Source organism: Thermobia domestica, chromosome 12, assembly GCF_964235325.1.
Source record: "Thermobia domestica chromosome 12, izTheDome1.hap1.1, whole genome shotgun sequence".
NCBI classification, from domain to species: domain Eukaryota; kingdom Metazoa; phylum Arthropoda; class Insecta; order Zygentoma; family Lepismatidae; genus Thermobia; species Thermobia domestica.
Window position 1 is genome coordinate 153,578,340 of NC_137465.1, and position 26,148 is coordinate 153,604,487.

General features: G+C 36.5%; 1 protein-coding gene across 4 annotated transcripts in view; it reads right to left on the reverse strand.

Annotated features, from left to right (window-relative positions):
• The window catches only part of Gprk2 (G protein-coupled receptor kinase 2), a 93,322-nt gene that overhangs the window by 20,093 nt on the left and 47,081 nt on the right, over positions 1–26,148 (reverse strand). Inside the window, exons 9-12 of one of the 4 annotated variants that reach the window (XR_014127812.1) lie at positions 19,524–19,639; positions 15,305–15,397; positions 12,114–12,257; positions 4,560–4,645 (exon numbers count right to left, since the gene is read on the reverse strand). Coding sequence is in view for 3 of the 4 variants with exons in the window: in XM_081734285.1 (XP_081590411.1) it covers positions 4,560–4,697; positions 12,114–12,257; positions 15,305–15,397; positions 19,524–19,639 (491 nt within the window). In the remaining variant the exon portion in view is untranslated. Of the gene's footprint in view, positions 1–1,050; positions 1,189–4,559; positions 4,698–12,113; positions 12,258–15,304; positions 15,398–19,523; positions 19,640–26,148 lie in introns of all 4 variants that reach the window. The other 3 variants (XM_081734285.1, XM_081734284.1, XM_081734286.1) reach the window with 3 other exon arrangements.

A 26,148-nucleotide genomic window follows, 5' to 3' on the forward strand; every position in this document is an offset into this window, starting at 1 on the left:
TCAGTGTATTCAAGTGAGTTCTCAAGATGACCTGTGACCTTGAGCTGACAGTGACCTCTGACCATGACACTTGATTGGCGCATATTTGGTCGGCTTGCGACATAGAATCATACCATATACCTTTTTCTTCGTTATCATTTCGATTTACGTTTTTTCTGGCTCTTTAACATTGGAATCTCATAAGGAAAAAATCGAAATTTGATCTTTGACTCTATATCTCTTCAACCTTCAGTACAAGTGACATGCTTCTATGGCGAAACAAAACTTATGTCCTTCGTCTAAAGTTACACCAAATTCCACAGCTTTACCTCATACCACTTTTGCACAGTGAACAAATGAAATTGACACACGAATTAATCAACACACTGTATATATATATATATATATATATATATATATATATATATATATATATATATATATATATATATATATATATAAAAAATTTCCATATAGTAAGGACTTCTATTCCCAATGGGTAAGAATTGTCAGAACATTCTGTAGGGAAACTGGCAACAGCAACCAACTTTCCCAGAATAACTATTAGTTTGAGGTAATTGCAACTTTAACCAGCACAAGGAAAATAAATAAGCATTCTAAGATTCCAATGCACACGGTCCTCTCTTTCTGTGTTGGTCGATGGCACGTGAATTTAGAATTCTGTTCCAAGTTCCATTAATCAGGTTCAAGTGTTTAATTTACTTACTAAGTACTATGGAGTTCCTACCAGACATTCAAGCTACATCCTGAACTCTTTATACTGATTTTGTTGGAGATACATGTATGGTATTAGAACATATACACCTAAGTTTCAATACCATTGTTTTTCATTGTAAACTACAATATACACTGTGCCTTCTGGAACTCAATAATTACAACCTTCCACTCGTCTCTCCTATTTTTGGTTTAGTTACCATCATTTAATCATGCAGTAAAAGTTAGTAGTACTGAAAAAGCAATGACTAGTCGAGAAAAAATGGAAAAGATAAAACAAAATGCATGCAACGAAAAGTACAGCCATCAGACCTCTTTTGAAATTCAGGTCTGTACCTCAGTCTGCCAAGGTATGGAAACTGATCCAGTATTGAACTTGCTATAGAAGGTATCATCGGTCGCATCAAGATTGACCCCTTTCACAGTTGAGAACTGCTCAATGTCAAGAACATCCTTGGCATAGACGGCATGGGGCTGAAAAGGGTTTTATCAATAAGGATCAAGCTAGCAACTACATGTACAACTACATGCAATCAACATTCTACACAAGAAGAGAAAAAAATATACACAATACGCCAGTTCTGTCCTTTAAAGAAATCTACACATAAATTAAACAGATATAAACTATTGATTTGTGTATATTATTTATTATACTTAAAGCTGGACTACGTGATGTTTTAAAAACATGCGTTTATGCAGTTTTTGAATATATAGGATCGAAATTACAACAAAACTATATATGTTTACAGCTTAAATATACAAGATCGAAATTACAACAAAACTAAATATGTTTGCAGCTAACATCAAACGTATTTTAATGCCTTCCAACAGAAATCTCTTGTTAGTCTTTAACGGTAGATGTAAACGAAACAGCTCTAAATTACGGAAATAAGAAATGCAGAATTATTTTATCTACGACTTAAGAAATATATGCCGAAGTGGTCCTGTGGAGAAACGGTTCATAGCTTCAAAATATAAACCAGCCGCTGAATCTTACCCTGTGTTAATCCAGCTGTTATAACTCATCCCCCTACGATTTAGAGCCCTTCCTTCTAGTCTAATGGCTACCGCCTGCACCTTTTGTGTAAGGATCCCGGATTCGAGCCTTAAAATTGAATGTATTACAGTGGTTCGGATTCTACCTTAAACTGTAGGTCCACGATGGAAATGCAGAGTTCCACCTCTATATAACCTCGGCCCTGAGAAGAGACGCTAAACTCAACACCCAAAACCAAACTTAGAATTCAGCTTTTTTCCATCATCTTGTCAATCCAGAGACACTTGGTCAGAGGCTTTCAATTACTGTGAACGTTAAAGACTTCAATTTTCCTACGCACGATTACGGTAACAAAGCTTTTCAAAAGGAAGTATGTCTTACTTTTTTTTCCACAAGACTGTACCTCTCGTTATTTTCCACGTAAACACTATTAGGCATCTTTATGTAATTACTTGCATGAAATTTGATGCCGTGTAATTATGACGCTGTGTGTTGTTATTTTCTCAATTTCCTAATTTCTGTTCGTCTCTTTTAGCTCCAGAATTTTCTCACAGTAGTTTTAATTTTGAAATCCTTCATTTTATGTATCAATTTGAATTGCCTTTTGCAGCACACCCTTTGTTTATTTAGAAATCATATATAAACGAAATACTTACTAATACCAAGACGTATTTCTATATATTTCTCAGGACGCTATTTCTAAAATTAACTTAATAGTGCCTTTCCTAAAAAGAATATTGTTTTCATTTTCAGCTCCTTTTATCCTCCTGTTTTGTGCTATGTAGAGGTAGTATTTTTACTCCAATGTATAACTCTCTAACACAACGTACTAGAACGTACTTTTAACTATTATTTTTAACTTTGCATTTATAAAGCCGATATCAAACACTTTATTCACAGTCAAAATGAATATGGTAAACATCGATAGCATTTCTATGATTTATGGTTATTTTTTAAAGCCTTTTCATCCCTAATGGTCAATTTCTATAAAAAGGAACTAAACAGATTATCAGACTTTCAAACGTAAAGTGTTATCTATTTATACAAATTCTCAACAATAGAACTCTTTTGCTCTCAGAAGACTCAAACATGTTTCAAGCAGAACTTGGGAAAAGTTACTTTTTCAATTAAACCTGGATAGTACCATAATATCCATTTGGACCCCAAGTTTAAAGCTGCTTCAAAACGACTTTTTAAGGCGTCCATTTCTGTATTTTTTTTATAACGTTTGTTAATAACTGACCCTAACTTTCCCATATTATGTTTAATAGAATGGACAATATTAATGCCTGGAGTCCCATGTTATTTTTTTTTTATATTATTGAATAGTTTCTTCTTGTTCTTTTTCTTTGTGAGCTTGTACGACTTTTAGTGCCTTGATTATTTATATTAGGAAGAGATGAAAAATTAGTAGTCAGAAATGTAGTTATAAAGCGTCTAACTGAAGTCATATGACACACATTGGCTATCTGGCTTTTTGGCTATCTGAAGTAAGCTTACAGATTAATAATTATCTTCAGCCATTCACTTGTTTCCTCACTGCTGCAAATATTTAGATATTTTCGTACAGGATCCAATAGCACACACTACCTGATAATTTTCATGAAATCGCAGGTTAAAAGTGCAAAAATTTAATCGAAAGTAAATAAATACATAAATAAAACTGTGCTAGTATGATTAATATATTAAAAAGAATTTCCAAGCATCCAGTTGTGTACTCTTTTATACTTCATTTGCGGTTATCCAAAAATTGCTCGAAGTTGTAGTTGATACATGTTAGTATTAAAATGTGAGACAAATAGATTAATCGTCTCATGGGACGTTTGTCTTGATGTTAATTTATGTGTCGGTACAAACATAAGTGTAAACTAAATTTTTATATGAAATACATCAATTAATTATATTGTCTTTCCTTTGTAATAATTTATTCGAAAAAAAAAAGGCTCTGTTTTATGTCTATTTGCAAGTCTTCCATAAGGTCGAAGACAGATTTTTGAATTGAAACTTCATCTCTCTTTACTTTAAGGTAAGTTTTCGATCTTGTACACACAGTACTAATTACAGATTATCAAAAACACACTAAAATTAGCCCCTTTTATTTTGGGATTTTATTTTACCACAACTAAGTATAAAACGCTGTCAATTCAATTTATTCGGCTATGAACAGAAGAACACGGAACTTTCAGACAATCCAGCTTTAAGTATGACTCATGTTAATAGGATATAAAAGTTAATAATTTCTGTCCCTCCCTTTTACATCCTCTGGGCCGTTCCCATGCTTCTCTCAACACAGGACCTAAAAGATAACAGAAGAGCACAGTGAACATTCACACACAAAGCAGCAATACGAACAAAATTGCTGACTCAGAGCACACTTCTAACTGAAAAAGAGATTCTATTGTTAGTAAGTCTGTAACTACATCACATGTTACTCACGAAGCACTGTTAAAAGTACAGCACGAGAATCCTTTAGTGGATACCATGAATGTCTATTCAAAACTAAGAAGACGCGTCCAACGTAAACAACACATCATGGCTGACACACCAAGAGATTTCAAAGTAAGATCACCACACTACCGCAGGCAGTCTTTTCTGTCGTTGAAATGTCAGATGTAACTCTTTCATATATGTGTAAGGATAGAGAAAAAAGGAGAAAGAAATATACATATGGGGTGAAGAGTGTGAACGCACACAACAATTACCTTAAAATCTACACATCATCATCCATATCGGAATGTGTTTCTCTCATGTTTTAATTACCACACAATGAAGCACCACAAGAGTTATGTGGAATGGGGAGGGAAAAATTCATTCTGCATCACGTATCTCAGCTTGCTGGACATCCTACCTCATTCTGCCATGTAATGGAGACTGCGCCCGTGCTGAAATCCTTGTAAAACTTCACATCTTGTTGATCTAACTGCACTCCAGATACTATAGAGAATAGCTCTATATCATATATATCCTTTGCATACACTGCTTGTGGCTAAAATACAACAACCACAAAAATTTTTAAGCTCTAAAATTATTTATTAACCTCTCTTGGAAAAATATATTTGCCACAATGAGACATTTGCCTTTCTATTATACATTTTTATAGTAAAAGTCTTTTTAACTACCTTTCGCAATTATTTTTTAGATATTGCAGTACGATTTTGCAACTGCAACTTTAATTATGGTGACAAAATCTATATTATTTTAAATAAAAGTAACTATTAATTATCAAAGTATTTCAATAATAACTTTTTACTTTGTCGGATATTACCCGCTTACTGAATATTAGTTTTAAAAAAGTGTCCGGGGACTAAATCAGAACTTCAGGCTTACCTCCCAATGTACTAACCATTACGATATCCAGTTTTTCTTAGACGGGATGATATATTGATTAGTGTACTGACTAAAATGGTATAGCTGAGATCGATCGCACTTCCCCCTCTTTGAATTTAATCGAATTTTCATCTGTAGAGGATTCGATTGTTAATATACAGGGTGTTAATGAACTATAGCGACGAACTTTAAGAGGTGATTCCTCACATCAAAATACGAGAAACTATGGCGAAAAGTGCATAGTTTCAGAGCTAGGACTGTCGAAAATCGCGAAAAAGCCAAATTTCAATAGGCCCTATTTCAAGTTCGAGAGACTGTGGACGGTGGTCCTTCTCAGCGTAAAGGAAGTCAAGCATACGTAATCCAAAAATGCATCTTTCATTAATGTTCAATGCGTGTACACATTATTCCCTACAGGGTGAAATTCCCAGACATGTCATCAACCGAATTTCGAGATATGCTCTGACTTTACGATTGGTCCAAAGCAGGCAAACGATAAGCCTTGATAGCAATGAACACGAAATACTTTGGCGCGATGTCGGAAGTGTTAAGGATTGTCAGCAGCGCGATCTCTCGTAAACGGGAAAACGCATTTTTTTTTTTTTTCACGCTTATAAGTGAAGAAAAAGTGAAATATACCATGACGAAATACATATCATCACACGTTATTCCAAACACAAAGAAACATGGAGCTACCGGTTTCTAACACTTCCGTCTTCCCTCCGAAGCATTAGATGTCCATTGTTGTCAAGGTTTACCTCCTGCCTACTTTGGACCCTTCTTAAAATCAGGGTATATCTGAAAACTCTATTGAAAACATATCTAAGAATTACCCCTGTAGGGAATACCCTCTACACCTATTGACAATTGATGAAATATGGACTTTTGGATTGTGTATGAGTGGCTTCTTTTACGCTGAGAAGGACCACCATCCACAGTCTCTCGAATTTGAAATAGGACCTTTTGAAATTTGGCTTTTTCGTGATTTTGGACAGCCCTAGCTCTGAAACTATGCACTTTTCGCCATAGGTTCATATGAACTTTTTCTCTTATTTTGATGTGAGGAATCACCTCAAAGTTTGTCGGTATAGTTCATTAACATCCTGTATATACACATATAGGATGTTTCCTGTATTTCTCATATATTATTTACATGTTAGACTGAAACTGATTTAAAAATAAGTAGCAATATCACGTGTACATCAGGTAAGTCTTGTTTGTATGGCATATCTTCTCAATTATTATTAAAACCGAAAGTGGTAATAGATTTCTACCACTTCCGCTTTAGTACATACGAGAGGGGACCCAAAAGAAACCGGATTGAAAGAGCGCTGTCGTTCCTAGGCGTAGTAGAGAGTTCTCCTGCTGGTGGGACTAGTAGAGACCTTCCCAGATCAGCTGGCCAAGCGGAGTCTGCGTAGGAGGTTAACGTTTGATCGTATTATTGTTTTTCTCAACTGTTCTCGTTTTCCGCCTGCGAAATCGTTATGGCAGATTCAAAGGAACAAGGAGTGTGTTTGCTTCCTACTTGGAAAATTGGAAACGAAAACTTACAAATGATTCAACAGGCTTTCACGAAGGATACTATGAACCGCATACAATTTTTTGAGTGGTTTGGGCGCTTTACGTGTGGTGAGATGAGTGTTGTAGATCATGCTCGTTCTGGGTGCTTTTCATCATTTCGAAACGACGGAAAACATCGAACAAATCTGCCCCAAAATTAGCGAGAATCGTCGTTTCATGATCGATGATATTTCAAAACAGGCAGGAGTGAGTTGGAGCTCGTGCCAGCCTGAGGTTTTGCAAATGAGGCATGTTGCCGCTAAGTTTGTTTCTCGCCTGCTTACACAGGATTAAATTATTCGTCTGAATTTGAGCCAGGACTTGAAAAATGAGATTGAAAGTGATCCAAACTTTTTGATCAACATGATCACATTTTCCGAAAATTAAACAAAATCTAAAAGGAAAATGTTTTGATGGTGTAGAGGCTGTAACTTCGCAGAGCGCATTGGACGATATAAAAGTTCCAGAGTTCCAGAGGTGCTTCAAACAGTGGGAAAGAAGATGGGACAAATGAATCGCATTTAATGGAGAGTACTTTGAAGGAGATTGAAAGAATTTTGTAAAAAAATGTAATAAATTATTTTTTTTAGAACGAAAGTCCGGTTTCTTTTGGGTCCTCCCTCGTATATTAGAGTAGGATGGAATATATTCTTTAAACGCTTAATTGATTGCAAGAAATCACTTCTAGCTATTTATTATCATTTTTACCAACATTAAAACCCGAAGTAGTTGATTTCTGTCACTTCCGGTATGAACAGAGGGTTACGAGAAAAGATGGTACTTATTCTTACAACGCTAAACCGATTCCAAAAAATAGCTTCTTACCGCTTCTGCTCTATGTAAATCAAAATTGAAGCCGGAAGTTACTGTAGATTTCTATTACGTTTGGTTTTAGTAGAGAGTTAAATGATATTAACTTTTACTTTAACATCCCAATGTTATGCTCTTTAGGCTAAAGGAGACAGATGATTAATAAAATAAAATTCTTGTGCTCTTCCCATCGGGAATTGAATATCAGAATTAAATAATACCAAATTGAATGAAAGAGTTTATTCCTATCAGTTAGTAATAAAACCGGGATTTTTTAAAAATATCGCTCGAATGAATTTTTTGGAGCAAAACCGGCACACTTGGAGTTTTGAACAATTCCTGGGAGGACAGATGTCAAGCTGGGACTGTTCCGTAGAGCCCTACTACTGTTATCTCAAGTTCAGCCACGGACCGTGGATTCCAGGAATCGAGGAACTTTTTCTTTTAAGCCCTCGCGTCAGTAATATGGAAAAGACAACAAATTCGAAAGAATGTTGCCAATACCTTATTTTCGGTTTTTTATTTATTTATTTATTTATTTATTTATTTATTTTTTTTTTATTTTATCAATTTCAGTCTAATGTTTAGGTAATATATGAGAACTAGAGGTAAAAACTGGTATTTTGTACAACATAATCCTTTTCCAAAAACCTTAGCATCTTGAAGGAAATTGAATTAGAGAATTACAGAAAGTTTCGTCGCAATTTTAGCTCTCCTGCTAATAGTGGAATTGATGTCAACAAGACGTTTAGAAAGTTACTGTCTTCCTGTGATGGGGGAAGAGGAGAGATCTTAAATAATTGACAAAGATTTAACATAAACCTAACAATAATATACGATATAGCAAGTTGTATAACTGACTGCATACACTTGACTATTTTATACAATCTGTAACATGTAAACAAACAAAAATGGATTTATCTTCCCTCAAGCTTGAAAATTTACTAGTTACATTCTTGATGTGTGTCCTATCTCATAATCTATATAAGAATGACTTCTCAAATATTATTTTCTTGCTCAAGTACAATTAAAAGTCAATGATTCCAGATTAATGACCATTTCAAAAAGAGCTTCCTAACGTTAACTCGCTGGGAACAATTTATGAGCAATTTAGTACCGTTAACGTTAACAATTTATTAGCAAGAAAACAGTATTAAAGACAATTTAACTGACATTTCTTTTCAGTACGAGGGTGATTCAAATTAAAACCTTAAAAGTACTGTAAATATTATAACAATTAAGAAAAACATACCTATCATTTTCCAATGTAGTCTCCCTAGCGTTCAAGCAAGTATGCTAACACTTCGGAAGTGTATGAATAACACATTTTTTTAAAAAAAAGTCTTTTGGTCGTGACTGTAGCCACTCGTGCACCGCGGTTTTCACCTCTTCATCACTTCTGAAATGCTTGCCTCCTAACGCTTCTTTGAGAGGTCCAAATACATGAATGTCACTAGGAACGAGATCTGGTGAATAGAGTAGGTGTGTGAGATATTCAAATTTCAAATTCTGGATAGTCTTAACTGTCAAACGGGCAATATGCGGTCGAGCGTTGTCATGCTGTAACAATATACCTGAAGTCAGAAGTCCTCGTCGTTTACTCCGAATTCCGGGCGGGCGAAGTTGGTTTGTGAGCAGATATGAATAAGAAGTACTGGTTATGTTGCCCCCCTCCCCATGTAATGTTTCAAAATAACTCCCTTTGCATCCCAGAAGAGAGTAAGCATGACTTTTCCCGCTGATGATTGAATGCAGAATTTTTTGAGTTTCAGTCATGAGCTATGGCGCCATACCTTGATTGATCTTTTTGTTTTCGGTTGGTGGTTGTGAACCCAGGTCTCATCACATGTAACGATTCTTTCTAGAAATGAATCACCTTCGACATGGAAACAGGCACCAGTTCTTCATAGACATCGACGCGACGGTCTTTCAATTCAGCTGTTAAGTGACGTGGTACCCATCTTGCAAACACTTCATTGAACTGCAGAACGTTATGGACAATATTGTGCACTGAACCAACACTAATGTTCAGAGTTCCGATAAATGCCTATTATTCCTTTATAAGCTCTTCCACTAAAGCACTGTTTTCGTCCATCACTACGCGGTAAGCCTGACCCGGTTATGGGATATCCTTCACAGACGTTACGCCACTTTTAAACTTTCTACACCACTCTTACACATGCTGCAGGGACAAACACGAATCACCGTACTATGCTGTCGTCCTGCGATGAATTTCAATAGGTGTGCCACCCTCAATACTCAAAAAAACATATTACAGATCGCTGCTCTAACGCGGTGTATGTTGCTAATGGCGCGGCCATCTTCGTACTAATGCTGTTGCTGTATCTTATACTGTAGGTCACTGTGCCACCTGTCGGTCATTTTGTGAAACTCAACAAACACTGCTACCAAATGCCAATTCCATCACACAACTCTTCGGCATTTTATAGCACTTTCAAGGTTCTCGCTTAAATCACCCTCGTACGATTAGTTCCTTGATAAATATGTTTCAGGCATTCGAACAGATGGAAAGGTTCTAAATAACTCTGTCCTTAGAAAGTAAATTGATATGTCTATTACTATACCACTGAACATGAAGTTACACTGGTGAAACACTTACTTTCCTGTGAACGTTCAAAAAATAATCATACACTGAAAATACTTTGAATATGAGGTAACTTCGAGAAGTATAGGAATATGTTATTTAACAATTATGAAAAGAATATATTTCCCTTGACAGTTTCAAGATTTTTGTCAGCCTTCATAAAATTTATACAAAATTACTGGAATTTATACTTCCACCTTTAATTTCTACGTCGCACTCACAACGGTAATATGAGCTTATAGGATGTCAAGTCATGTAAGACTTTTTTCGTTTTCTTTCTCTCTTGTAAGCATACGCTTTACGAAGCAATATTATTAGAAATTCTGATGATGATATCTGAACTAAAAACACAATTTGATTATATTTTGCACAATGATAGACTGCTTGAACTTCGACGTAGTACAACGGTTGAAAAAGGAAACGAGGAAATTATGTATAAAAAGTCATAATACGTCTGTATTTCATCAACTTACGAAGGTCTTATATTCTTCCTAATTCAAATATCGTATCTCCATTTCGAGAACTTCTTGAATCCGTATATATATAAAACAAAACACTTATATGTTTGATTACAGACGCACTTAAAAACAATTAAGTTTTTCAATCTTTACAAACAGAAATAAAGAAATGAAAACAAAACAGAAAGAAAGAAAGAAAATTATTTTGTCAATTGGCAATACACTGTTCGGTAGATCCACTTGTTATGTTGGATCACGTAAAGTTAGTTTCTATTTAAATTTAAAAAAAAAATAAATAAAGAATCTGAACCAATCTATATATATAAAAGAGAACGCACAAAATCCTTTGTCCGCTCATCACGCTAATACGGCTGAACCGATTTCTTTCATTTTTGGGGGGTTGTTAGGATTTGGACCCTAGATGGTTTTTATCATATCACTTTAATTTTCAATTACCAGTGTCTTGAGATAATTGACCAATCAGGTGTGAATACGTAAAAAAAATCCTTTGTCCGCTCATCACGCTAATACGGGTGAACCGATTTCTTTCATTTTTGGGGGGTTGTTAGGATGTGGACCCTAGATGGTTTTTATCATATCACTTTAATTTTCAATTACCAGTGTCTTGAGATAATTGACCATTCAGGTGTCCATACGTACAAATCCTTTGTTATTAGTTCATCATAGGTATAAAAATAAACGTATTTATATGCAACCCGCATGACCCTGTGACTCGGCGGGTTAACATAACTGACAGGCGCTATAAATCACTTGAAAGCGAAAAAGTAAAAATTATCTAAGTAACAAAGTTTATTGCGTTCCGGGGTGACCGCAGCGAAGCGGGGTGAACGCTGCTAGTTGAAAATATTAGGAAAAGGCGATTTTCAAAGCGTGGGACCAGGAAAAGAGTGGGAAAGTTCTATATAACCGAAACTAAACTCAACTCTTAGCACAATTGCCCTTGGAGAAAATGGAGCCTATCAGCCCCCTTGTGGCACCCACGTTTTTGACGTGATGTGATCAGTAATCGGCTCGCCTTGCCCTTAATGCTGGCTTCCTAGACCATAGTCATTACTTCTTTCTTTCAAGTAGCTCCCCATTGTCCGCATGACGCTGGGTGGACGCCGGAATGCCAACACCATCTGCTGAGTACAACGGTCATCCATTTTCCTCTGACCAGACCCAGCACTGCTCGACTTCGCAGACCTCGCGACAGGCTGTATTCCGGGCAACGTGGCTACGGCATTTGCTTTCGACAACTTACATAAATGATCAACTTACCATGTATTTTAATGTTAATTTAAGTTTTTAAGTGCGTCGTTTTACAGAAATAGTAATAAAATTTAAAGCAATTATATATTCCACAGACATTATCGAAAATTTTAAAATTAGACTTAATTGAGAAAAGTTAGACTTAACTATACTTAACTGCAAAATCTCAGGGTAGTAAAATCAATGTACAATAAAAATTTGATAGCAAACTTTCTTTCTGAAATGGAAACTATGTTACTGAATACAAAATATTACAATACTAACTATAAATCGTAACTAGAATTTTCAATGAATCTGCTCTACAGTCTACATATACAAAAGCGTAAAAAATACTAGATTCAAACTGTATTAACAACATGGTACTTACATCAGGAACAAATGGAGGATCACACATTCCAGCTTCTAATCGCTTCCAATTTACGCACTTGAAAAACTCATGTCGCTTTACATGCCTCGCTCCGTGACGGCCGTTGTCACAACCCAACCTTACTTTCGGAGACTTCTTTAGAAGCTGAAAATTAAATAATTATATATATATAACGCTAATTTAAAAATCACAAATTTTTGTTCTTAAAACATGGTACTTAAAAATATATGAAAATTGCCAAGGAGAAAGTGCTGATCTTTTACACTATATGGATGAAAGCTAACTTTTGGCCATCACCAGCGGACGAATATTACTAGTCGAAAAAATACGTAAATAATTCGTGTATACTTGTACTATTTTGCAGAGGACACATTACAAATTACTAGCTGAAATGGCCGTTCTTCGCTACTTGCTCTATGGGTGTTAAAATGTACAAGCAATATGCCGATTTAAAACTACTGTGACGATTTAACTGAATTCTTTCAACATAATTATTTTGAAATAGACAAGGGTCACAAGTTTAGATTTTATTATTGATAATTAGGTAATCGCACGTTTAGCAACCTAATGACCTAACTGCATCTATTAGGTACAAATAATGGTTTAGTACTACAAGCACTCTCATTTTGCTAATGAATGCAAAAAAATAAATAAATAAATAAATAAAATAAAAATAAATAAATTTAACATATAGTTTGGGCTAGCACCTATCTTGATTTATCGCTCTTAAATTATCTCCTTAAATACATGGAAGCAAATGAGATATTCTGATTAATGAAAAAAAAACATAAAATTTCATAGCTTGTGTGTGTCTTAGAAGTAACATATAAAAGCAGCAGTTTCCCATTATCTCATGAAAACGACAAAATTTCCAAAATCTGTGCAAGAGAACGAGATATTTTTACTCTGTGTATTAGACAACAACCAATACAAAAATTCCATGATTTTTGTTCGACGTTTCGGAAGAAATATGTATGTAATATTATCCAAATCTCATACTCCTTGCTGGTGAAAGTCCCAAAGTTGTGTAATTGAATGTGACGTTTGTCTACTGTGTCAAGTCCCATGTGCCAAATTTCATGTAGTTAAAGAAGATTTTTTCTATTTTACCTTATATTGGTGAATCGACCACTTTGAATTTGTGAAAGTAAATGAAAATTCCTAAGAAGTCTCAATATATTGAATTATGCATTTATGCCTACTGGTTCAGAAGTGAAACAGCAACTATGGCAGAAGCGTTCAAGTGAAACATAATATGAGGGCTATCCAGATAGTCACTCAAGTTTCTGCGGGATGTCCCTAGCACCGCCATTTTGTGAAGGGACTTTCCCTGTTCATTGTGCATCCAGCTATGGACGTGTAAAGTTCGTGGTGCTTCTGCTCTGTTTAAAAATATACACATGGGTGCTTTAACTGAAAATGGAAGTGAGGCCGTCACTCACGAAATGACGTCGGTCAGTTGTGAAGTGAGGTCGATCATACGATTTTTGTTGGCGAAAAACATTAAACTAACTAACATTCTTCGACAACTGCATGAAGTTTACGGTAAACATGTGGTTAATAAAAGTCAAGTGAGGCGTTGGTGCTTAATGTTTAAAGATGGCCGTACAAACATTTACGATGAACACTCAAGTGAGAGACCGAGCATTGTGGTAAAAACTGGTCGCAAAAATTAATGACAAAATTCATGAGAAATCGATGTTTTACAATAACAGTCTTGTTGAGTTTCCGCAAATTTCACGGAGCTTATTGCATTAAGTTGTGATACAAAAGTTAGGCTACCGTAAGTTTTGTGCAAGACGGGTTCCGAAAATTTTGGAAGAGGAACACAAAACTATCTCAGTGGAGGGCAGCCAACTTAAAATTCCTTGAGACTTGTAACAAAGACGGCGGTTCCTTTATTGATCCTATGGTTACTGGAAACGAGACTTAGGTTAAGCATGTTAATTGTGAAACAAAAAACTAGTCCATGAAGTGGGGACACACCAGCTCTCAAAAAATTAATGAACAAAAACAATAATAAAAATAAAATAAAATAAAAAATGCTTGCAACCATATCTGCTAGAAAACTTACGACTACTGTGTTTTGGGATGGGAAAGATATACTGGTAGTCGACTTTTTGGGACGCGATGCAACAATTACCACTAAAAATACTGTGAAACATTACAGAAGTTGCAAAGAGCAATTCAAAACAAACGCCTAGGAAAACAGTGCAAAAGTCCTGCTGTTTGTCAACGCACGCCCCAAGCACTCAGGAACTTTTGCAGACCTTTCATTGGGATGCTTTTCACCATCCGTCATACAGCCCGCATCTCGCACCAAGTTACTACCACTTGTTTAACCACACGAAGACATGGCTAGCAAGCAGCACTTTGATGGTGACGCAAACCTTTAGGAATGGTTGAAGTAACAAGCGGCAACTTTTTATGATAGACTTCACAAGCTTTTCATCGCTATGATAGGTACCTAAACTTGTACGGCGACTATAATGAAAACTAGTGTAACAGTGTTGTTTCAAAATACATATAATAAAAAATTTCTACTTTCACTTTTTTTTTTCCTAAACGTGAGTTACTTTCCGGATAGTCCTCATATCTGTGTATTGAATAACATAACTGTTCCACAATGAAAGCAGTTCCACTGAGCCTGAATATAGCCACTCCTTCAGTTTAGGGCCGAACCAATGCTCAACGATTCTCCTAGTACTCCGTTTTTGATGCGATTGTGAAATTTATGTAGAGCATTACAATAACATGTAACGTTGATTATGGCACCAGCTGGTAGTCACTCCAACACAGAGGCTAGTTTCCATCAGGTACACCATTCAATCGAAGTGAACAAGTACCTTCTCTGGTCTGTGCGATCAAAGTTGACCTTTGATCTCTTAACAGTTAGTATGTGTGTAAGAGAAGAAGTCAAGTTTCAGTAATAAGTAACTACGATATCCCCACATTGGACATAATAATAAAGATCTCGATTATGGCGGCGGTTTGCAAATAATCTCCTCGCCATTAACTGAAAAGTACATGATAGTTTTTTCTCTCTCAAATGCTGTCAGAACTCAATTCTGACCGCCTCAACTCTAACAACATTTACCTTAAATAAAAATTTTTTTAAACTTTTCCTTAATTTTATATGATTAGACAACTCAATATTTGAATTTATTAAGCTGAAAAGTTATTTCTCGTACCTGCTGACATAAACATTTTGCCTCTTCAGAAAATTTATGAGAATATTTTTCTGGATCTTCTTTAACCCTTCTGTCAACTTCCTCTCTCTTTACCTGAAATCAATCATATATTATTTGAAAAGTGTAGAAATTGTAAATTAAATGTTATCAAGATTAATTATGACATTTATAGATTTGTAAAATAATGATTAACGATCTAACTCTGCACTCTTCTACCATAACAAAGGAAAAGATTAGAAACAATCAAGTCACGTCCAGGAATAAAATGTGCATATAAGGAAGAGTCGACGTTTTGCGAAAATTCGGTCAAGTGCTTGCTTTATATGCTTCAAGTTACAATGAAAGTGGTCTACCACTCAAAGTAAAAGATAATCTTGTTGCACCTTCTGAAGCCACAATTTCGTCCAGTTCTTCGATATCCCAATAATACCGATAATAGTTCCTATCCTGTACTACAGCTTCCACTGCTAATTTTTGTTGAAGCATCGCGATCGCAGGAAGTAAACCACGGATCGGAACAAGCAATAATCCATGGATGCATCCCGGATAATATGCTGACTGTTGGTATTATTTTAATTCCTTACGTTCCTGGAATTCATTTTGATTAGTTCAAAAAGTATGAGGTTTTGCATTGGTTTGTTGCAGGAGATTGTTTTCTGTGTGTACATACACCAGCATACATCCGCTCGACCTATTCGGAGTACTTGTTGACATTATTGTTTGACCTCCGGAACAAATTCAATAGAGAATTATCCACTCATAATTCCACCAGACGCTAAGCACCACCTTGTGTTTAAAACATCTGGTTTGGGACAGATTCTAATACCTGGGCTTTAATTTACCACTGCTTATGCACTTTAACCATTCGGAAAAATATTATCTATTCGCAGTACGCTATGGTTTTCTTCAAATACGAGATCACGCGCATTTTACAAAACTTTGATGCATACATCTTCTTGCCTCTGTGGCTGAACTCGGGTGAATTTGTGAAGTACAATTCGGCAGCTCCCAGAGCTCCGAGATACTGAGTTCACCTGACAAGCTCCAAGTGCTAATTGTTGGATTTTCTTTCTTGGCCCCGCGCATGACCCGAATTTAACTGTTTTGGCCTACCTGATCTTGGCTAATCGACTAGATTCTCGCAACCGAAGTAAAAGTTGCTGTGTGGTGAGCAATTGTCCCTTCAACCTACGTACAGTAAATGTTACACGTTGCTTCTGTGACGCTGCAGCCAGTTAACTCGTAAAGCAAAATTTCCCGATTTAGACTTGGTTGCTTCTTGCAACTGTCCTGTCACACAACCTTTCAAGGCAGAAACTTTCACTATCTATACCCACGTAAGCAAGCACATTCAACGGACTAAACTGCTTCGGTCACGTGACATACACGCCGCAAACAGCACACGTACGACAATATTGCAAAACTTATTACTTATTCTTGCATTATTTATAAACAACTTGAACTGACTTGATTGTTTTCAGTGGAGCACTTAACAGACAATTAAAAGGGAAAAATGTTCGATATCACTGGTACAAAATAGTACGCCAGAAGCCAATCAGAAGCAAGATGTCTCAGCGGTTGTTTGTATACAAGATTGTACATTATTCCTGTATATCATAGTGTCTGATGAAGCCGAAAAGTTAGTTGGCGAAACTGTCACAAGTATTTAGTTTTTTAAAGTAAATATATTGTTTTGTTCAACAAATAATAATTTTGTATTTAAAAATAGTTAAGTCGACATTTCACGTCGTGTTTCCTAATTTAACATATTTAATTAATTTGGTAGTCACATTTTTACGTCCAGTGATATTCCAGACCACAAGGAAGATAAAATACTTTTTGTACGATTTTGAATAATTAATGACACTTAAATCACTGCTGGACAAAGAAAACCTTGTTACACGGTTGGTCAACGATGAGGGCAGCGCTCATTTTTTATAGTTACTAGTTCGTTTGAGTTCTCACTCTAGCTACTGTTATTGAAATTTCGAATAAATTATATTCAAGAATTGTATAATGTAATAAAAAATATTTCCTAAACACTTTGGTATTGTCAACCACATATATAAATAATGAAAGTTTCTAAGTTTCAAAATATGTAGAATAGCAGTTTAAACACAATTACTTGTGGAAACATACATCCTACCTCTACAACTTACGAAACCTAAAATTGACTGTAGCAGAAATAAAATCTAGCCACTCTATCTTAAGCTGCACAGTACTCAGCATAGAAAATGTTACAAAAAGTTTAAGTCCAAATTACTAACAAACTCTTGCGCCGTGTGCTTATGCATTCACAAACACACGTTTCGATCGACTACTTGTTCCTGGTATTCAAATCCAATCCGCCCTCCTCCTATCTTTGTCTAAAGCAATCTGTATGACGTAATATACTCTTTCTATTCACACGGAAAAAACAGGAACCATGTTTACAAGTTTTATAGCTCTGAAACTCTCTCTCTCATTTGTTTGTTCTGAAATGCTTTTGTAGAGCCTGAATAAAACAAATTGTCACAAAATGTTCCCATAGCTTCATAAACGCCTTTATTTGCATTATTTCCCTTCTTCAAAGGCTATATTCAAGCTAGGCAGATGCTCCTTATGAAATGGAAATTGACGCTATGGAAATTGTCAATCACAGCAGTAAGATTTGTGCTTCCCAAAGTCTGTAATGCGGATGCAGAGCGGGTACTGACAAAATGAGTAGTACTCAATGATTTCATTTTTTTCAGTGATTGCAACTAAACGTTCCAGGGGTGTCATTTGGAGAGGACAGGAGGGTGTAATTCCCTTTCCCTTGAATTTGATAAACACATATTGCTTGATCAAATGTATAGTAAAACACTTATATAAAAAATGAAACTCTTATGTCGGCAGAGAATCCCCCACCTCAACAAAGTCTAAAATGACACTGCTTTTAGCAATAAACGTATTGAGTTAGGATAGCACATTGCTAGAGCGCTTACATTTGGTTTCAAGAGCCAAAGGTTTGATCCTAAGCTATCTGCGTTCATAGTGGACGACACAGAGATATTCAAATATGGGGACAAAGAGGGATGATTTACATATGCAAGTTTACAATTGGAGAAAAAATGACTAGACAGCATCTTCAAATAAAAATTTATGTTTATTTATTTTAATTTTAATCGCAACATAATAACTACTCTAAAAGTATACACATTGCCGTTCTTTACAACGTAGTTACCATCCACTATTAAAAATTTCCTCCGTACGTAGATATTTTTCTGTATGGTCTCAAGTCTGAAAATAATTTTTCGCCATACTTGTTCAAGTCATAAACAAACTTTAATTTTAGAATAAATAATCCTTAGATTTATATCATATATATATATATATATATATATATATATATATATATATATATATATATATATATATATATATATATATATATATATATATATATATATCTGGACAACGGTTAACATCGTTGGTGTATGATGAGCACAGTATTTACTTCACCGACCCTTCAAAGACATGTAATAATATCAAAAATGATAAGACTCCAGGAACCGTTTATTTCAAATCAAATAATGGAGAGAAATTTCGAATAATAAATATCCTAAATATTCAGAAATATTCCAATTTTAACTTCAGAGTGAGTGCTGCATTCAGTCGCGGATTCAAAACCAGGTTCGTGAAACGTTTATCTTTTTACTTGCTGTACCATTACTATGAAAGTAAGCATGCTCAGTTACATCTCTTCTCAAGCAGTGAATTTTGAATAAAGAAAATTAATCTAATTTAATATTCCAGTTTAAGGTCCCTTTTAAGTTAAGGTCAACTGAATGCAAGTGAATGATGGAAGAATCGATGGAATGAAAACATGGGAGGACACGGGAGAACCCGAAGAAAACCCACGGACACGATGTTGTCCACCACAAACCTATTTGTCTGAGGACCGAATCAGAGACTCCAGGTACTAGAGATAAGCGCTCTACCACTGCCCCACTGTGTCGTGTAGCAGTGAATTTTAACAATTCATGAAGATAACCCGGGTAAAACTGATTAAATATTACATCAGGGTCGATAATACTGTATGCAAATTTATAAAGAAAGACTAATTTAATTGAACAGAAAACTAGAATTAATTTAAAATACTGATACAAAGGAAAATATTTTAATTCAGCAAATAAGTGTCAAAAACTTTTCTTTTTCATTTAGCCTATAATAAAGATTCAAATTACATCAAACTTACTTTCTCCTTTCGTGCCCTGAAAGGTGCCTGTCCTTCAATCATTTCGTAAATTAGGCATCCAAAACTGAACCAGTCAGGACTAAAAGTATATTTTTCATTGTCAATTACTTCTGGTGCTGAAAAATAAAACAGAAATGCACAACTAAAATCATATGCATTTTATAAAATACAATCGCTACTGCCTACAAATAGTATTCACAATCAATTTAAAGAACCTGAGTAACAAAAGAGACGTTCTCACAAGTAAACCTTACGTTTGGGTGAATCGAGTTGCTGACTGAGACACATATGAGAAAGTAGTACTAAATGCGGTCAGTAATTCAGTGAAGTTGTAGGTGCGAAGCTCCAGGGGTTTAGGAGATACAGCTACCAGAACATCACATGGAAGTACAGAATATTCTTCATACAGTTGGAGGTAAAAGCCCTGTAAGACCTCTTGTAACGACAAAAGGTGAATAAGAAATATATGGGTACATATTAGGACAAGGGGGAAGTCATATAGTAGGGGTATACCTGACGGCGGCCATCTTGAAATCCGCCATTTTGAATTAAGGTAAAGTTTTTAAAATAGGAATAGGGTCATGTAATACATGATTTAACGCTCAAATGTAATCAGAAGAACAATGGTGACGTTAGTTTTGATTTACGCGCAATTGCTAAAAAGTTACAGGGAAATTAAATATTGTTGCAGCATAAGTATTAGTCCTTTACCCCACTTTGCAAATTTTGTGTTAATGATAATAATTAAATAAAAAGAAGGTGGATAAATATTAGGTCTATGGTAAGAGTTGAATTGATGGTTGACATGTTCAAATCCGCCATTTTGAATCAGACAAAAGTTTTAAACAAAACGCATAACATTGACACCTTATTAATAGCACATTTTACCATAAATCCAACGGTATAACAATTTTTGCTTTATCATTAACCAGCATTCTAGCCCGAAGTAATCTATTGCATTACTCTATTCCCATTTAATTTTGTGCTGGTTAATGATAAAGCAAAAATTGTTGTACCGTTGGTATTTATGGTAAAAGTTGCTATTAATAAGGTGTCAATGTTATGCGTTTTGTTTAAAAATTTTGTCTGATTCAAAATGGCCGATTTGAACATGGCCGCCATCAAGGCAACTCTTACCATAAACCTATTTATCCACCTGCTTTTTATTTAATTATTATCATTAACACAAAATTTACAAGGTGGGTTACTAATACTTATGCTGGATTAATATTTAGTTTCCCTGTAACTTTTTACCAATTGCGCGTAGATCAAATTTAACGTCACCATTGTTCTTTTGATTTAATTTGAGCCTTAAATCATGTATCACATGACCCTATTCATATTTCAGAAACTTTACCTTAATTCAAAATGGCGGACTTCAAGATGGCCGCCGTCAGGTATACCCCTACTATATGACTTCCCCCTTGTCCTAATATGTACCCATATATTTGTTATTCATCTTTTGTCGTTACAAGAGGTCTTACAGGGCTTTTACCTCCAATTGTATGAAGAATATTCTGTACTTCCATGTGATGTTCTGGTAGCTGTATCTCCTAAACCCCTGGAGCTTCGCACCTACAACTTCACTGAAATACTGAACTCATTTAGTACTACTTTCTCATATGTGTCTCAGTCAGCAACTCGATTCACCCAAACGTAAGGTTTACTTGTCAGAACCTGCATAGTTACAGCCTGTAAGACTTCATCGTGGTAGTTGCTGTGCATTGCAACCACACTGTAGGTGATACAGAATATCAGTTAAAAGCGCCGGGGAAGATAGAGAAAACAAGGTTATTAAATTTATAACCGCCAAAATTTAATGAGAAAAAAAGAGGTCAATATTGCTATGCAATTTTAAAGTTTACCGCAGCTATCACTGGCAATGTCCATCATCTTATAAAATCCTTGTAAAGGGTGAACAAGAAGTTGGTAGACTAGAAAAACTATAAGGACTGAAATGTATTTTTGAAATTTATTTCCAACTGGGACAGTATATGAGAATTAAGACTCCGTACAAAATTTATAAACAAGGGTGGCGTTCTGGATGCCTTTGTACCCAATTTCCCGCAGATTATGTATCCCCTTCCGTATCAGGTCGAATCCTGTAGTTCAAGCAACTTCTTGGCTGGGAGATTTCCAAATATGCATAAATACAAGAAGATTTTTGACTCTGTGGGGACATTCAGCATACTTCTGTTTACATAAGGCCCAAAATACGTCTATGGTCCACACTTGGGCTACATTAAACGGGTTCTTTGCTTTCTCAAAGAAGGGGATGCCTTCAGTACGAAGAAACTCAACAGCGTTGTTGGTGTAGTGCGACGTAGTAAGGTCCGGCCAAAACAAAACTTTTTCTCTTCGGCGTCCGGATAAGAAAAGAATCATTCTCTTCTTCAAACATTCCGAGAGGTACACGCTGACGATGATGGTGCTTTCAGATATACAGGGCTCCGAAACTGTCCCCTCGCTAGGCTCCACCTCTTCTTCTTTTTTTTGTTTTTTTTTTTTTGGGGGGGGAGGCGCTGCTGGATCCGAGGCATGGAAATACCTTCTTCCTGGAACTTCATCTGGCTTCCGAGCCACGTAGGTCTCATCATCCTCTACGAGGCCTTTGCGCAGAGATATTTGGTAAAAGTAACGGCACCCTGACTTCGCATGCTCCTCCTGATCATTGATGTACTTGGGTGCAGTTTTCTTTACATATGCCTTAATTCTCAACTTATTCTGCTTTATAAACTGCAGAGTTGACTGCCTCAGCTTCAACTTCACTACAACACGGCGAGTCGACATCGATGGGTCCCTTTGAAACAACAACTGCACTTTCGCAATCATCTTCGGTCCTGATTTCATGGCTGGACAACCAGTTTGTTTGCGGTAACTTCTCTGCTGGATAGCTTCGAACTTGGAGATCGCTCGGTGTATCTGCTTTTTGGAACACCGTCGCGAAAATGAAGCATTTGAACTTAGTGAACCTGCTTCATTTTCGTAGTGTGAAATGAGTTCTGCCACCACTTCTTTTTCCTTTCGTGATATTATGAATACTAAAGTTTCAAACGGACAGTTGTGGCCTAGAGGTAGACAGAAACGCCGAGCATCTGCTCGTGTTTACAGTCTGGTCAAATGGCATGCCTGTTTCATTGTGCAGATGCGGCTTTCCAGTCTACCTATTTTTTGTTCACGCTTTACAAGATATATTCGCTTTAGAGATATATTCGAATGCTCAGTTAGCTTGTAATGAAGTTTCCTGTACAGATATTTGACGTCTTCTCAGGACGAAATCAGCTGAAGTACGCAGTTTAATTGCTCATATTAAAGCTGAAGTCACCAATGGTAGCGTATTAGGTAGATCTTGATGGTCAAATACCCAGGAAGTAGCATGTGAAAATATTTGTAGGTAGACTACCTATATTGCTAAAGTGAAGCCAAGTTGGGACCAAGCGGATGCGACAATGGATCCACATATACAGGGAAGCAATTCCTTCCGGTAAGCGTGACCCTTTGGTAGTGTTTGAAAGATTTTCTTCTGATCTACGGACCAAACCTATATTTTCAGACACCATGGAGACCTGTTACACGTGATTTTTCAAGTCTTGTCCTTACATCTGGAAACGATGAGATAAATGTCAGGTTAGGCGACTAAATACGAGGGTTAAGTCGTAAGTCACAGCAACTATTTTCTTTCTTTCTTTCGAATAGGGCAAATCAAAGATATACATTGGAAGTCTTATGGCACGGGCTGTCAAATGACCTTACCATAGGAAGGCTGGATCAAGGAGGTCCTCTTGGGTAACAAGCAAAACACAGGCAATCGGACAACATTGGTTTCTAATCGTATGAGCAAAGGTTACACAAAACTACTTACACTGACTTTACAATCGTACACAGTCAGGTTTCGCAAATGACCCTGCATGTTTAGGAACCTTCGAAGTAGTCTCCAAGCTCATCGACGGTCCGTTGCCAGCGAAGAGGAAGGCGCGTTGAATACAATCTGCTTTATATGAAGAACTGACGTGAGCTATTTTGTGCCAAAATGCTGTCACAATGTCTGGTTTGTTAGTAAAACGTTTTCCATGCAATAGCTATTTCACTTTCGGGACCAGATCATAATGCATGGACTAAGATCAGATGAATATGGATGTGGAAGAAACTCTCATCCCCACCGCTATAAAAGACTTCACACTATCTGCTGTATATGCTGTTGCGTTATCGTGTAGAATAATGTCATGTTCGAAAATTCCATCCGTTTGGTACATACTGCACGTCACTAAAAATACTTGTAATAATGGCATTTAGTGATTTCCTCACACACTGGATGACACACAAGGACACCTTGACATTCATATACCAAGATGACCATGCCTTTTGTTGGTGAAAGGTTTGGTCGAAACTTCTGTTTCTGCAGTAACTCCACTGCACTGCTGCTTGAGCTCTGGTTCATATGCATGCCCCAATGTTTCATCAACTGCAATTATGCGTTACAACATGGCATCCTTTTCTTCCTGAAATCTCTCCAGATTGACGTGACATGTTCCCTAGCGAATCCACTTCTGTATTTCACTTAATTGATGTCGCACCCACTTTGTACAAACTTTCCGCATGTTTAAATCCACTTGTAAAATGCGGTGCACTGTCTTTGCCGGAATTCCTGTTTGCGCTGTCTCCAGTGCTTATCATCGCATAACTACTGTTCCAGCACCATCACCTGTACATCCTTGTCCGCGGACACAGGACGTCCACAGTGCGGCAGATCAGTAGTAGATACTCTGCCCCGTTTGAAAGCCACTATCCATCTCGCCACTGTTCGATAGGGCAGAGCACGCGCACCTAGTGCTTCCCGCAGTTCTGTGTGGCATTTTCGTGCATTGCTGCAGCGGAGAAATACTACTTTCACATACGCACGTTGTTCACTCTTCGTGACATCCATTCCGGACCACTGTCGCTTACTTACTGACCTTCGGGGCAAGCTCAGACATGTAGCTATACTCAGATACAACACCTGGTGGGACCACTCGACATTACCTGGCATAAGTTTTCCAATCTATTTTCCATGTGTCCCCGTTGCCATGACTTATGACATGACCCTCATATTTTAGTTTCGTGATAGGCATTTAACCTTTTCTTTGTTTGTCTTCGAATTTCGAAAATATAGCGATCAGACACTCTGATCCGAGGTACTGGATTCAAACCTAAAATTTCGTGACAATGAAGGCAATGAAGTTTATTCACAAATGCTAAGTGAAGCGACGTCAACAAAAGGTTACAAATTTAATAATTATTGGTAAAGAAAAGTAACTTAGTCACAGTACCATGAGTCGTGTATTGAGAGAAATGAAATAAAATCTTGCAGTTGAACGTTCCACGATTAAGTCCTTTAGCAGTAACATGATACAATAAAAAATCACTTGACCATTTCTTGGTGTCGCTAGTTTCACTTACCAGAACAAATGGGCCTATAAAATATACAAGGAGGTATCGGAAAGTTTTAATTATAACTATGAACTAACAGAGACAGAATGCTGAGTTTTATGTCCTTTCTTAAGACTTTTTTACATAGTCTCCGTGCAGAGTTACACATTTTTCCCATTATTTTTTGATCTGTCGAGGTCGACATTGTAGAACTCTGCAAATTGCACAAAAAACCACTGTTCCACTTTCATTATGACGTCATCTGTATTGTCAAAATTGCGACCACGAAGTAGACTCTTCATTGTGGGGACAGAATGAAGTACCTAGTGGCAGATCAGGAGAATATGGCGACTGCAGCAATATTTCAAAGCTACATCTAGCAGCTTTCACTGACATTGCTTGGAACGCATGAGCGGATGAACTGACCGCAAGAATATGGATCCCTTTGGTAAGCATACCGCGATGTTCTTGCTTAACAGCATATCATAACTTTCTCAGTACTGAGTAGTATTACGTGACAGTGACAGTACCACCCTTCTAAACTTTATCTATACGGATGAGTCCAAGACAGTCTTTAAAAAACGACAGCATGGCCTTACCGGCACACATTTGTACCTTTACCTCTTTGAAGGGAGGTGAGGAGGAGTGCTTCCACTCTGCTCTCTTTTGTCTGAAGATCATATAGATAAATCCAACATTCGTGCATAGTTATCAGATAGGAAAAAAAAATCTTTCTCATCTTGCTGCAAAACATTTAACAAGTGATTGTGTTTGTCTTTGAAGAGAAGTTAACAAACGCAAAGTCCAACGTGCTGACGCCTTAGACATACGCAGTTCATGAATTATTTTCCACACACTACCCTGTGTCCACTTTGCTGCATGAAGTTATGGATGATTATTTGCCGGGCTTTCAGGATCAGCTTTTCGATCTTCTTCACTGTGGCGTCGTCTGTGACTGATGGTCTCATCTGTTAGTGACACGTAATTCGTTTCAGAATTCCTCTTCCATCTCACGATAGCGTCATAGGATGGGATATCACCATTATATATACACACACATAGTTTCATTTCAGCATGAATTTGGCAGGCGCTGTAACCCTTCAAATAAAGAAACTTAATCACATTACGAGTTTCTATCTCCTCCATCTTGCACCTTACTGACAACTAGTGTCACCTATAAATGACATACAAGAATAATTTTCTCTAAGTAATACATGTA